This window comes from Saccopteryx bilineata, chromosome 11 (genome assembly GCF_036850765.1).
Source record: "Saccopteryx bilineata isolate mSacBil1 chromosome 11, mSacBil1_pri_phased_curated, whole genome shotgun sequence".
Lineage (NCBI taxonomy): Eukaryota > Metazoa > Chordata > Mammalia > Chiroptera > Emballonuridae > Saccopteryx > Saccopteryx bilineata.
This window is the reverse complement of record NC_089500.1, coordinates 45,041,368-45,056,767: the sequence shown is the minus strand read 5'-3', so window position 1 is coordinate 45,056,767 and position 15,400 is coordinate 45,041,368. Positions and strand designations below refer to the sequence as shown.

Below are 15,400 nucleotides of genomic sequence, written 5' to 3'. Positions count from 1 at the left end.
TAATTTACATATGTTAAACCAACTTTGCATTCCTGGGGTAAATCTCTGTTGATCATGGGGTATGTTACCTTCTACATGTTACCAAATTTGGTTTGCTAATATTTTATTAAAGATCTATGTTCATGAGAGATATTGATCTATACTTTTCTAATAACTTTATTTTATTTTATTGGTCTGGCATTAATGTCAGGGTAACTCACCTTACAGAATAAATGAGGAGTTATTCCCTTTTCTTCTACTTTCTAAAAATATTTATTCTTTAAATATGGGAGAGAATTCATCAGTAAAGCCAACTGGGCCTGGGTTTTTCTTTGTGAAGAGAGTTTTAATTTCTACTTGTTATGAGTATTCAGATTTTCCATTTATTCTTTTTTTTTTTTTTTTTGTATTTTTCTGAAGTTGGAAACGGGGATGCAGACTCCCGCATGCACCCGACCGGGGTCCACCCCGGCATGCCCACCAGGGGGTGATGCTCTGCCCATCTGGGGCATTGCTCTGTTGCAACCAGAGCCATTCTAGCGCCTGAAGCAGAGGCCACAGAGCCATCCTCAGCACCCCAGTCATCTTTGCTCCAGTGGAGCCTTGGCTGCGGGCGGGGAAGAGAGAGACAGAAAGGAAGGAGAGGGGGAGGGGTGGAGAAGCAGAAGGGTGCTTCTCCTGTGTGCCCTGGCCGGGAATCAAACCCGGGACTCCTGCACGCCAGGCTGACGCTCTACCACTGAGCCAACCGGCCAGGGCCTCCATTTATTCTTGAGTCAATATTTCTAATTTGTGTTCTTCTGGGAACCTGTCTCTTTCATCTGAATTGTCTAATTTTCTGGTATAAAGTTAATCATAATATGAACAATATGCAATGCTTTTAGTTTCTATAGGATCAGTAGTGATACGCCTTCTTTTATTTCTAATTTTGATCATTTGTATCTTTTTGTGTTATCCTCCATTGTTTTTGATGGAAGGTCATCCATTAAGCCTATTTTTTTCTATCCCTCTTTCCTCTTCTGGAATTGTTATCATATACACACTACTGTGCTTGATGTTGTCCCCCAGGTCTCTAAGTCTTTGTTTATATTTCTTTTTTAGATTAAATAATTTTGTTTGTCCTGTCTCCTGGTTCACTGACTTTTCTTCTGCCATCTCCAATCTGGTATTGGGTACCTCTAGAGAGTTTTTCATTCCATTTCAGTTATCATACTTTTTAACTCCAGATTTTTCCATTCGGTTCTCTTTTTTAAAAAAATTTCTATTTCTTTATTATGATTCATTGAGTTTTCCCTTGAATTCTTTAAACACAGTTTCCTTTATATCTCTGAACATCTTTAAATAGCTGCACTGCAATCTTTTTCTGCTAATTCCTAAATCTGAGGACACTCAGACACAGTTCCTATTGACTGCTTTTTTCCTATGTATAAATCACACTTTCCTGTTTCTCTGAATGCCTCTGATTTGATATTAAATACCAGGCACTTTACATAACGTATGGTAGCAACTCTGGGTTCTGACTTTCTCTCAGAGCATTGTTGCTGGTACTGTTCTGACTGTTTTGTAATGTGCCGGGACTAAGTCTGTAAGATCTGTCTCCCATATAAGGTACAGTTGCTGAGGTTTTCACTCCCTTTTTTCCCCTTTTTAAAATTTTAAGCCTGCTCCCCTAGGTTCATCCACATATCTGCACACTTGGTGTTCTGGGGAAAACTAGTCAGAGGTTTTGCTCACACACTTTGAGCCAGAAAGACTTCCTCTCTCTGTTTCTGACTCTGTGAGAGATGGGGAACACATTCAAATTTCAGGTGGTTTTCAAGTCTGCCCCCGCCCTTCCTTTCTGCGGGCTCTCTCCTATCTCCTCTACCTGTATGGCTCTGCTGCCAGAGATGTGTGTGTTCGGCATACTCCATCTCTGCTCCTCGTCATCCTGGGATACATGGAGCGGCCCCGATGGCTCTCTCGCCCACCAGAACTACCTATTAAGTCCCCAGCTAGATCACTGGTTCATTGCTTATCCCAAAGAGAACTTTAAACTCAAGACAGTGGAGCCACCGGTTCTTCTTGTTTATTAACCATTGACACGGCCACTTTAACTGAAAATATTCCAAATGGAGTATTCTGGAAGCACCAGCAAGGCTGCTGGTTATCATAGGCTGCCATGCTCTGGTCAAACTATCACACTGACAAAGCTGGGGAGGAGGGAATCGTAGCAACCTTAGCAATAATGCCACAAACGCATGCCATTCCCACCCAAAGCTTAGCAGTTTTCACGAACAAATAAATGCTTCTCAGTTTGTTGCATCCCTTTGGCCAATTTTTAGAGAACTAAAATGGATATTTTTGGCAGTCTGTGCCTAGCTTTCTAGTTAACTTGGGGGGAGAGAATGTGTCAGCCTACTCCCTCCGTCACGCCGGAAGTCCCTGCCGCAGCCACTCCTGGGGCTCTGCGGCATTAGAGTGACTAGTTAGAGTAGGCCACGCAGGTGAAAATATCACGGTGAAATCTTGTTTTCAAAGAAAAACATTTGCTTTTGTCTTCTGGGAGGACAAAATCAACCAACAAACATAAAGGTTACTAAAGGCACAAGATTAAATGAGTCTCTCATTAGAATAAATTAATTAAGAAATACCACTCCTCAGAAGCAGTGCCTTAGGCCCTGCAACTTGAACCTTTCCCAGACCTTAGAGATATGAAGTACTTCACTAGGAGGAACTGGTCCCAAAGCACTTCAGTGCAGATCGTATGTCCCACAGCTGATTCTCTGTGCCTTCTGTTTCTTCTTATTTTTCCACCTCTTTATATTATGCTTCAGCCATGGTCAGTCTTACACAATGGGCATTCTCATAACAGTTCTTTTATTTTTTTAAGTGAGAGGAGGGCAAGACAGTGAAACAGACTCCCACATGCCCCCAACCAGGATCCACCTGGTAGCCCCCATCTGGCACTGATGCTTGAGTCAACCAGGCTATTTTTAGTGCCTGAGGCTGATGCACTCAAATCAACCCAGCCATTTTCATGGCCCAAGTGAACGCTCAAACCAATTGAGCCACTGGCTGTGAGAGGGGATGAGAGAGAGAAGGGAGAGAGGGAGAGGGAGAGAAGCAGATGGTTGCTTCTCCGGTGTGCCCTGACTGGGAATCAAACCCAGGACGTCCATATGCGAGGCCAACGCTCTATCCACTGAGTCAACTGGCCAGGGCCAATATTTCCTTTTTTGAAGTCTTCATTAAAGTCCCCAAACTGGCCATTGGCCTATTTTCCTTGCTCTATCACCTCTGATGGACTGAGACCTCTTGGGCAAGTCAGTTGAGTTCTGTACACCCTCACAAGTCTCAGGAAGAAAGATAAGAACTGCCCCATGCCCTGGCTGGATAGCTCAGCTGGTTAGAGCATTGTCCTAAAATGCAGAAGTTGCCGGTTCAATCCCTGGTCAGGGAGCATACAGGTACAGCTCAATGTTCTTATCTGTCTCTCTCTCTCCCTTCCGCTCTCACTAAAATCAATAAAAGTAAAAAAAGTAAAAAAAAAAAAAATGAACTTCCCCATGCATCCAGGAGTCCAGTCTCTTAGAATTGAAGAAGGTTTAGAGGGTTTTTTGGGCAAAACCTCTCATGTCCAGATGGGTCAGTAGAGGCTCAGGAAAGTTAGGGATTTACCCAGGTCACCTTGCAGGAGCATGATAAAGAAGGCCTCAGAAATGGTCACCTGAGTGCCTGAGGATCAGGCTGAAGGCCAGGCAGGAAGATCAAACCTGACATGACACAGGCTCTGAGCACACTGGACACAAAGGCCCTGAGACCATTTGTGCCCCACCCCTCCTCTCTCTTACCTTAGCGAAGAAAACCCAGGCTGCGCACTGCCCTGGGGCCAGCAGGCTTCTCAGCTTCACGGTGCTGAACATGAGAAGGAATCCTAACAATCCACTGGGAGAAGAAAATATTCTGTCAGTGAAGCTTGTCTTCTTTGAGCCAACAGGTAACTATTTTCTGTTAGATTCTACCAGTCAATTTCTAATTATTACACATCTATTTCATCTGTCTTTTACAGTGATCTCTAAATTAAAACACCCCAAATTAAAAACCCCATTCAGCTCTACTTTTCTAAGAAGCTATGATGACAGCATTTTACTAGAGGTGGGAGGACAGGTATAGAAATTTGGGAGGGCTCTCTGATTAAATCATGAAAGTAAACAAACGTGAAGGACAGGACCTCCTGCTCCCTCCCCTGTGACATCTGGAGCTCTGTGCTTGCCGAGGTAGAGCTTCAGTGTTTTCAAGCAGAATGAGTTGCCAGGTAAAGCATTCCAAAGGGAAATCCACCATTTGAGGACGGAGCGTCTGTACTGCACTGGTCCTGGTTCCGGTAAGAACCTGAAAGAAGTCTGGGTGCAGTAGCGGCAGCCCCCCAAACCAGGAGAACCTGCACAGAAACCGCGCTTTGAGAATGAGGCCGCAGCCCAGGTGTGTGACCCGAGAGAACCCCGGTCAGGGGCCCGAGGCTGGGGCAGCATCTCGGGGGCTATTCAGAGGTCGGCACCCCCCGGGCACCGACCCAGCAGGGAGGGGAAGCCGTGGCCTGCTCTGGAGCCGTTTTCAAGTGTCGCTGTGTGGCCACGTCCAAAGCAAAGGGAGCTCCAAACAGAACGGTCACTCCTCCTGACACTTGGAGGCAGGGTGACTGGGGCAGCATCGCAGACGACTCCGTGACAGGGGCTGACTTTCAGCACATACACGCAAGTGGGGTCTGAGTGTGAACTTTATCTGGAGTTGAAAATTGCAAAGTAAGACAAAGACTGCAGTTACTTCCTAAATCAAAGAGGGGGGTCTTATGAGCTGTCCCTGTTTGCACCCCAGGGCCTCAGGCGCCATTTGACCTTTATTATAGGCACTGGTGTGTGGCTCCAACACTGATGGTGACCTCTGAGAGGTCTGGGCCTGACCTTGGGCTTCGATGTATTGTCCCCAACAGGGCCAAGCATGGAGCCCTGGTCATTGTAGGTATCACATCAACGTTTGACAGGCTGATTTTCCAGCAGCTTGAATTAAATTAAGGCAAATTTCACAGAAATGTGTGCCTTCACTTCTTTAGATTAGACCAGTCACAGCCACATTCTTGGGTCAGGACAAGAGATGGGCATTAGGCTTCCCTTGTGTGTCTATCAGCCTGTTTGGCCTGGCTGACCTGCAATTTTGTTCTGATTTGCACCTGTAGAGATGGGAGGCTGGGCAGCTATGGATTCAGATGTTGAGTCACTCATACCTGGAAGGCAAGGGGCCCTTGTGGGTAAGCAGCAGGCTGGAAATCAAGCACCCTAAATCTCTGTTCTTGGTGGTGTTCATTGATCCTTATAACCCTGACCAAATCCCCTTTTTTCCTTTTTCTATTTTTTTTCTTGCCTCTGGCACTGTGATCTTAAAGCAGAAATGAGCATAGCAGTCCCCATCCTACCTTCTGGGAATCAGACATTTTTCAGAACAGAAAGGCTCCCAGCCCCAATTCTCATTTTATTAACAAGCAACTGAGGCACAGGTAAAATTATAATCTCAATTTCCACAGCTCTTCAAACCTCATCACGGATGCTCTTGCCCAGAGAGACAGAGAGAGATGCCGCCAGTGCCCGTGGCTGTGAGATGAGTGTGTAAAGTACGGCAGCCAGCACCCAGGGATCTCCTTGGTGGGTCTCACCCTCTGCGTCCAAGGAGTGAACAACTTCACAGGCACCTGTCCAGTCTCCCGTATCCCCTTCCACTCTGGTTTTTCCTCTCCCCTCCACCTCTAGCAAGAGGAAGGGCATGGTCCATGTTGACCTCATCTCTCAGCACAGCTTCTGGAACTGAGCTACTCCTGGTTTTTTACCTACATGCTCACGAAAGCATCCACGACTCACTCCCATCACTTGACTTGTATGTCTGTGAGTCATTTCTAAATTACCCATGAACCCTTAACTTTCCCTCCCTTTTTTTTTCCAGCTCTTCAACCTGTTGCTATGGTAGCAGATCTTAAAATCAATGGGAAAACCCCAGAAATGAAAGAGCCTGGGCTTCCTGCTAATGGGGTGTCTAGGTCATGGCTACTCCCACTATCCCCTTGGACCTCCATGACCCCTTCTGAGCTCCCCCAGGACCTGGAGGATCCTCAAGATGAGGTAAAGAAAAGCAGCACATTCTTAAAAGAGGTTAAGGGACCTGGCCAGTTGGCTCAGTGATAGAGAGTCGGCCTGGCATGTGGGAGTCCTGGGTTCAATTCCCGGCCAGGGCACACAGGAGACACGCTCATCTGCTTCTCCACCCCTCCCCCCTCTCCTTCCTCTCTGTCTCTCTCTTCCTCTCCCGCAGCCAGGGTTCCATTGGAGCAGAGATGGCCCGGGCACTGAGGATGCTCTATGGCCTCTGCCTCAGGCACTAGAATGGCTCTGGTCACAACAGAGCAACGCCCCAGATGGGTGAAACATTGCCTCCTGGTGGGCATGCCGAGTGGATCCCAGTCAGGCGTATGCAGGAGTCTGTCTGACTGCCTCCCCATTTACAACTTCAGAAAAATACAAAAAAAAAAAAAAAAAGAGGTTAAGGACTGAAGCCAGGGGGTAAAATAAAGCTGAGAATTAAATCAATCCAAATCAATATTTCCAAATCCTTTAAATAAGAATTCCTGATTTCTCATGTTGGGTTATGAAAAAGTTGTAGGTTGAAAGAGGCAGAAATGGAGCCAAAATGTCATCTCATAAAGCCAACAGCAATGGGCTGTGAATGCTCTATTCCAAACAACCATATCTCTTCCACAACCCGTTTGCCCAGGCTGCCAAATACCCACAGGCAAACAAGTCCATGGGCACCAGAACAGCACTAACACGCTTAGCACACATTCCTAGCTAAGTGACCAGGCCTGACCAGATGACAGGAACCAGGAAGATGAATTCTGTCAGTGTTCTCCTGAAAGTCTTCCGAGGATGATAAATCAATCAATCTGAGGCTCAAATGCAGAAGCAAACGCTATATAATATTGATTTTTTTGGTACTAACAACCCCCATTGGAAACAGTTCCTAGCCACAGATCAGCATTTTGACTCTGTAAAGAGTCACTACTTGACAGGGTAAAATCCTCTATGTGTGGAAATAGGTGGTCTGACTTTTATGTAGCAATTTTTCATGGTCTGTTGGCATTTTATTTACAGTTGACCAGAGCAGGTAATAAAATGGCCATCATTTATTGGGCTAGGCGAATGCTCAGGGCTTTAAATATGTACCTTATTCAATACACACAGTCACACTGCATTGCTACTATTTCTCCAGTTTATAGATGAGAGAACTAAATGAAGGCTTGAGAGATCTAGGAACACTTAACCACAGATCACACAATTAGGAAGCAGCAAGGCTGGAATTCAACCCAAGTGTGGTTTTACCACGATATCAGAATACATGCTGTGGGGCTGTCCATAGACACCTTTCCGCTTCTGCGCGTAATAAAGTCAAGCAAAGAGAAGAAAGGGAACTAGGATGGCTATAAACTTCTATGTATCCAATTCTGCCCATTTAATCGGTCTACATCCCTGCATACTTGCCAAGGTCACTATTAAAGATCGCCTTGTTGTCCAGGCATCTCCTAGTCAATGCTATCCAAAATCTGTTTCTCATAGTCTTGGGGGTTCAGTTGAGGGTTTTTTTGGGAGGTTACCCTTCAGGAGCAAGAGGGAGGCCAAGGTAGAGTTGAGAAGGTTAGGGTTGTGGACCCAAATCTTCCCTTGAACTCAATCAGTTTGGTCAATACTATATACTGAAATTCTGTTTAAGAACTGCTTGTGGAGACCAAAAAAACTCAGGAAATCCTAGGTCTTCAGCAAATTTGAAAACCACTGCTATGGCCTAAAAACTGCTGCAGGACAGGGCTCCTCAAAGGTCCCAGGCCAGCCCTGAGTCCCTGCGGGTGTTCATAGCAACCGCTGTCGGCCCAGGGAGCTGCTCTCACGCCAGCACCCGCCACCTCTCTGCCACTCACTTGGATAATGGCACCGACCCTGGACTTCACCGAAATGAAGACACAGCTAGCAGTACAGGGACATGAATTCATAGTGCGAGGGTTTTACTAGTTGAGATCACCTGGCCCAGCAGCTGCCATGGAATCTGTAGAAATACAGGAACGGGAAGTCCAGGACTCCGAGGAGATCACCTGGGGGCAGAGCAAGGGTGAGACCAAGGCCACATGTCCGGGGCCCTACAATGTCCCAGCAATGCAGCGCAAGGGTCTCTAGCACAGTTAACCCTCTGAGCACTGAGCTGCCCAGCACTGAATTCACACTGGCATTCCCAGGGTTTCTATGTTACTGGCTTTTTCTAATAATAATAATAATAATAATAATAATAATATAATATAATGCCCATTTAGTGAGAGTCTGTCCGGGGCAGGGCCCTATGCTAAAAAAGCTTTATGTACATTAATCTCTCAGTCCTTACAACAACTCCATGAAGTTTTATTACCCACATTTTAACCAGAGGTCAGAAAAGCTAAGAGATTTGCCTAAGATTGCACAACTCTGCAACTGCGGAGCCCAGTGTGAACCGTCCCTCGCAACCCTAGGACCTTTCCTCTTTGCCAGGCAGCCATCCTGCCTGAGGTGGAGTGCAGGACAAAAACAGTCCTTTTCTCAAAGGATTCTTCTATTCTTTTCTGCCTTATATCTAAAAAAAGGCTGTGTGCCTCTGACATCCTTTTTCATTTTTGTGCTAACTACTACGTGAACGGTGCCGGGGCCAGACTGACCGTGCATACTCATCGTAGCTTAAGGTCCAAAGGGCACATTTATTTCTAGTGAAGTAAGTTCATTCTTTTAGTTCCACTTGGTGCAAGAGGAAATAATCACACATATTGGCTGCTTCTCTCTCTGGAATTTGAACTTGGTCACAAACAAGAAGTCAGGAGATTAAAAAAGCAAAAAGCCTTCCAAAAATGTCCCAAGAAGAGGAATTAAGCCTTTCCACAGCAGATAGCTTAATCCTTCCAAATCTGGAATTTCTGAGGCGCAGGCAGAGGCAGGTGCTCCAGGCCCCTGGCCTCGGCCTGTCTCTCAGTTCTAGATAAACTGCAGCAAGAAGGGCCATTTTTCCGAGTGGGTACCACATGACAGGTGCACAGTGGGGTGTACACACATCATTTCCTTCACCATCACTCTTACTCATCAAGAGTTTCAGGACAAACGACACAACAGCCTGCTACACTTCCTGAGAGACCTAATAATTTCAAGTGATTCAGCCATCTAGTATTGGGAAAGAAAGGTCTGAATTCCATTTCTCTGGAGAGTTGTTTTCTTTTTTTTATTTTTTATTATGACTATTGTTTTGTTTCTTTTATGCATATGTGTGTGCTTAACTAAAAGGAAAGGGTCTCATGGGATGTGGGTTTTGTGCACCCCAGTAAGAGGTTCAGAGTTCTTGCTCTCTGTACTGATGGGTCATGATTCCACTGAGTACCTTTTTTATTTTATTTTAAGTGCGACTAGGGGAGATACAAAGACAGACTCCTGCATGAGCCCCAGCCAGGATCCACCTGCCAATCCCTGTCTGGGGATGCTGGCAACCAAGCTATTTTTAGTGCCTGAGGCAGAGGCTCCATCCTCAGCACCCACGGCTAACATGCTTGAATCAATCGAGCCACGACTTCAGGAGGAGAAGAGAAAGAGAAAGATAAATAGGAGGGGGAGGGGTGGAGAAGCAGATAATCGCTTTTCCTGTGTGCCCCGACCAGGAATCAAAGTTGGGACTTCCACACACTGGGTGGATGCTCTACTGCTGAGCCAACCAGCCAGGGCCTCCACTGAGTACCTTTATCATACACTTGGGACCTATATTGGTGGAGGGACTTTGTAAATGACATCATCAGGCTCAGACCACCATCTGAAGTCCCTTCCCCAGAGACGTGAGAGCAGCGAGGTGACCCAGAGCACCCGGTCCGAGAGGGCACCGGAGCCCTGCTCAGCTGGGGGGAGGGATGTCTGTGGAGGATGTGCTGTGTCGCCATGGCAGCTGTCAGCTCCTGGCTCTTTCCCAGTTTCCCTCTCAGTGTGAGAGAAACCGCAGCCAGTCAGTGTGATCGTGAGGGAGGCAGAGAAGGAGATAATTTTAAACACAGGACCTCGAGATTCCTTGGGCACTGCCTCTTCCCAGCGCCCAGCCTGTCATCGAGAGGTGAACTAGACTCGGGGTGCTTTGGTAACCTTTCCAGCCCAGCCCAGGCTGTAGAGGGGTCAGAGGTAGACAGGGAAGAGGATACAAAAATAAAGTCACTATCCTCGGGAATTCACCAGTTAGATTAAATCCCTCACCCAAATCCTGAACGCTGATCCTGTAAATTATTGAGAAAGAGAACAGCTTGCTCTCTGAGCCTTTTCTAAAATTTCCATACATTTCTTACATGGCACTAAGCTGACCTCATGCCTGCTGTCCTTCTAAAACTATCAGTGCTTGGGACAGGGACTACCTTACTCATCATTTGCATCCACTGTGTGAGAACCGTCCGGGCCACACAATAACCACTATGAACTGAGAGTATCTGACAGACTTAACCCCCTCTTGCTTCCTTTGGACGGAATGTTCTAAATACCTTCTAGTTGATATGCTGGTCCTCAGTCTGAAATTGACCCAAATGCTTGCCCTCTGATGCCTTCAGCCTTCCTTCTCTTTGACTAAAGTAGCGCTCTTAGATGGACAGGGTGCACCCCAACCTCTAAACAGCCGAGGGTGATGATTGTGCTACAAACAGCCCTGGGGCTGTTGGGTGGTTGACCTCAACCACATGAGGACTAGATCCAGGAGCCTAAAAACTTTGTAAAGATGCTCAGAAAAAATCCCTGCACCATCCAGTGCAGAATGCACAACTGAAGCACAAATTAAGTGGCTCAAGAGTTGTAAACACGTTTTGTGGCATTAACATGTAGCTGATGCAATAAAGTCTGGGTCTGGTTAAAATTCTGCTGGCTCTCTGAGCAAGGGAGTGAAACTCCTTTCTCTGAAGATCACAGAGCATGAAATTGCCCTGGTGAAAGTGTGGCACGATCTTACCACATTCAAGCCTAATTGGTATTTGAATATCAAGAAAATTTCCTCTCACCACAGTTAGCCCTCAGAACTGGCAGGAGAACGGAAGGTCAGTTCCCAGAAGAGACCAGTGCTGCTTTCTTTATCTCACACATGAGCAATGGACACACCAGGTAACAAGGTCATTGCTGGGTCAGACCTATGGTTCTCCCTGCTCTTCTGGTGCCTTGAGATTCTTCCTCTTGACCATCACAGGAGAGGGGCCAACTTTCAAACATGGGAAGAATTTCTCTTCTCTATTACTGCTTAAAACAGTCTGAGGGGAAGCAAGGTTCCCAGATTCTTGGAGCCTCTGCATTATGCATGAGGTTGAGAAATTAGAGGGAGGACATAGATTCTACCCACTAAGACGGAAACCCAGGTCCTGATGGGAAAAATGGCAGAGCCTGTGCCTAGGACTTGGAGAACTACCTGATCTCTGCCGTTATGTCCAATGTGCCCCAAAGGCTGTAACCTAAGCTGCACCATCTGCACCTCCAAGAAAGCTTACCTTTCTAGTTACTCATGAGCGAGTGAGAGGGTCAGCTCAGTCAGAAGCACTGCTGAGACCAGGACCCACCCACTAGAACAGCTACAGGAAGACTGACAACAACTGTTGGTGAGGATGTGGAGCAACTGAAACTCCCATTCATTTCTGGGTGGGACTGTAAAATGGGACAGCACTTTAGAAAACTGGCATTTTCTTTAAAAGTTATACACACACACACACACACACACACACTCTAAGACCCAGAAATTCTACTCCTGAGTATTTAAGTCCACAAAAAGACTGATATTAAAATGTCCATGGCAGCTTTATTATAACAGTCAAAAACCTGGAAACAGCTCAGGCGATCATCAAAAGGTGAGTGGTTAAAAGGTGGTATGCTCACACAATGGCATATTACTCGGCAATAAAAGGGAATAGACCAGTGATACACACACAACCTAGGTGAATCTCTGAACACCATGCTGAACAAAAGAGCCTGACACAAAGGGATACTTCCCGTGTAAGCCCATGTATATGAAGCTCTAGATTAGACTAAACTTTTCTATAGTAACAGAAATCAGATCAGTAGTGACTTTTGGTGGTGAGTGAGAAGAGAATGACTAAAAAGGGGTGTGAGAAAATCTGTAGAGAAAAATGTTCTATATCTTGATAGGGTATGAGTTACATAGGTATATATATTTGTCAAAACTGGTCAAGCTGTACATTTAAGATAGCTGCATTTCATATATGTAAATTATGTATAGATTTTAAAACATTTTCTAAGTGCTACCAAATAAGATGCAAGTAAAAAAAAAGAGGTGAGAATAAAACAAAAACAATAAAGCCTCCATTTAAAGTGTCAGAAATTGTCTGACCAGGCAGTGGCACAGTAAATAGAGTATCTGCCGGGGACACTGAGGACCCAGGTTCAAAATCTCAAGGTTCCCAGCTCGAGTGCAGGCTCACCAGCTTCAGTGCAGTGTCACAAGCTTGAGCGTGGGGTCAATCATGACCCCATGGTTGCTGGCTTGAACCCAAGGTCGCTGGCTTGAGCCCAAAGTTGCTGGCTTGAGCAAAAGGTCGCTGGTTTGAGCAAGGGGACACTGGGTTGGCTAAAGCCCCTAGTCAAGGCACATATTAGAAAGCAAACAATGAACTAAGGTGCCTCAACAAAGAATTGATCTTTTCATCTCTCTCCCTTTCTGTCTGTCTGTCCCTATCTATCTGTCTTTCTCTTTCTCTCTCTCACATATGCTAAAAAAAAAAAAAAAGTAAAAAATTATTAGCAGATCCTTGAAAAAGAGACTGTACTTGTGGGTCTTGACTCTTACTACGTCTTCTCTGGTGCAGGTGTGGGGAAGATGCTGGCTGTGGGCAGTCTAGACAGAAAGAGTAATGAGCAAGTGGGAAGAAACAAAGTGCTGTTCTATCTTAAAAATGGGGTTACTCATGGGTCCAATGAGAAAGTAAACCAGTGGGCAGGAACTGGAGCTGCCCAATCACAGCAGTCCTTGCATACTTTTTGGAAAAGGTGGACTGGATTCTTTCTAAATAATCTCATACTGTGCCCAAAACAGCGACACCTTCTTGTCAGTGTATTTAGCTGCTTCACACGCTATTTGAGCTGGTGTCCTTAGGGAACTGTTGGTAGTGACTCAGGTAATGTTTCTAGATTGTGTATGACACAATTGAACGCGTGTCCCATTGGGATGACCTGAATTACCTGTTTCCCTCCATGCATCATTCCACACTTACCCACACAGAAGCACATGCATTTTCTGCCCACTCCCACAGCCTGGTGTTGCCTCACAACTGTGACGTTTGCTCTGGACTGCCCTTTCCACGATCATTTGTTGAAAGCCCATCCTTTGTAAAGAAATCATACGAAACCATGGTGTTATCCCTGAAGGCTCTGCTCACCCATAGTGCTGGTTGCCCGCCCTTCAGTCATGCCTCCTGTCATTCCTGCGTGCAGCCGGGAGGTTGCCCCCAACCCGTGCTTCAGAGCTTGCTGGGCATCCTCCCCACTTGAAATGTGCTTTAGTCAAAGGCCTTTGGACATTTCTGTTTGTTGGTTCTCCTTGGTTGACATGCTCATTTACTCCCTGAGTGGTTTCTAGTGGGTGAAATCCATGCTTGGGGTGAACTCTGCTGTCAAAAAAAGTGCTTTAATAAATATTAAGATATTCATAAGCTTTATCTGCAAATGGAGAATACCGCTCACGCTGAGTGTTTGAAGCTGAGTAACTTCCTCTAGAAATGTCGAAGGCCCCTCTCTGACCTTGGCGCTCTCTGCTGAAAGCGGCTGCATTCGGCAAACTTGCTTCCCAGCAGCGGGCCTCGCCCTCCTGCCCAGGTAGGTCCCACAGGGCACAGTCTGAGGCGACTGAAGTCCAAGAGCACCCCTGGCTATTCTAGTTAGTGGGCAGACCCCTGTTCTTTGTCTGGCTTGGGGCAAGGATACAAATGGAAATCCATATGCCATCTTTAAATGTTATCAATCAAGTTTCAAATTTTATCCAACCCAAACAAATACACCCTCAACACAATCTAATTAAAATCTAGAATTCTTGGAGTCCTTGGTGCTTCCTGTCTGAATGTGCCTCCTTGGGAGGTTCAGCCTCTGACTCTGACTTCCAGTGTGACCCCCGCCTCCCTTCACCTTGGGCTGCATCCCTCTCCCAACGGCCTCACACACGCATGCAACACCTGAGCCTGTCCTTGGACACCACTGGGTTTAGGGATGAGTTGGGAAGACAGACCCAGGGAGGCGCTGGAGGCAAGCTCTGGAGCATGTGGGTAGGGAATTCCAGAGCCCAGGCTGGAAGGGAAGTTGCAGGCTCTGGGGAAAAATGTTCCCTTAGCCTTACAGACCACCCCCGTGGGGAGAGAGACAGTCTTGTGGAGTGTGGGGCAGACAGAGGCCCTTGTCTTGTCTGAGGGCAGGACTGCTGTTTGGTTTTCTCAGCTTCTGGTCCCTCACAATGACTTAGCTTGCCTCCCTGGAAGGCAACACTGGCTCAGAATCCCCAACTCAAAATATTATTGGGAAAGTAAAATCCATTAGCTCTAGGAGTCTGTGAGTTACTCTTTGAAAATGTAAATCATATTTTACCTGAATATATAGTTTAAGTACTGCTGGTCAATGTCACTAGAGAATAAGAGGGAAAAAAGAAAAGATAAAACGTAAAGTAGAAAAGCATTTTACATACACGAAGTTGTCATTATCTTGTGTTAATAAATTATATCTATGCATAAGTTACTACATTTATAAATTACCAATAAACAGTATGGAAGAGCACTTCATACTCAAAGCTGGTTCCTGGCACCTTTGTAAAGTAACACTTCCTAGGGAGATGAATGCACAGTGCAGGGCACAGAGACGTGTTGTAGAGCTGGGCACCCGAAATCTGTATAATTACGTTAACTAGTGACACCCTAATAAAAATACACTTTAAAATAATTAATTAAGTGAAATAAAACAGTACTTCCTAGCTTAGTAGGGTAACACACATCTTCACGCGCAGCTGATTATTTCTTATGTGTCCATTTGTCACTTTAAAGGAGTGTCAACTATCTGAGACCAATGGACTAGCTTCTACGGCTACTAGATTTGACAAATAAAAATACAGAACACCCAAATAAATCAGAATTTCAAATAAAGAGTAATGTTTTAGTATAAGTATGCTCCAAATATTATATGATACATACTTACACTAAAAAAAAATTATATTGCCTGACCAGGCGGTGGCGCAGTGGATAGAGCATCGGATTGGGATATGGAGGACCCAGGTTCGAGACCCCAAGGTTGCCAGCATGAGCGTGAGCTCATCTGGTTTGAGCAAAAGCTCACCAGTTTGAGCC

General features: G+C 45.8%; 1 protein-coding gene across 1 annotated transcript in view; it reads right to left on the bottom strand.

Moving 5' to 3' along the window:
• The window catches only part of LOC136315052 (UDP-N-acetylglucosamine transporter TMEM241-like), a 127,375-nt gene that overhangs the window by 55,224 nt on the left and 56,751 nt on the right, over positions 1 to 15,400 (bottom strand). Inside the window, exons 12-15 of the mRNA XM_066246248.1 lie at positions 14,652 to 14,687; positions 13,009 to 13,046; positions 8,077 to 8,146; positions 3,813 to 3,906 (exon numbers count right to left, since the gene is read on the bottom strand). Coding sequence (XP_066102345.1) covers positions 3,813 to 3,906; positions 8,077 to 8,146; positions 13,009 to 13,046; positions 14,652 to 14,687 — 238 coding nt within the window. The remainder of the gene's footprint in view (positions 1 to 3,812; positions 3,907 to 8,076; positions 8,147 to 13,008; positions 13,047 to 14,651; positions 14,688 to 15,400) is intronic.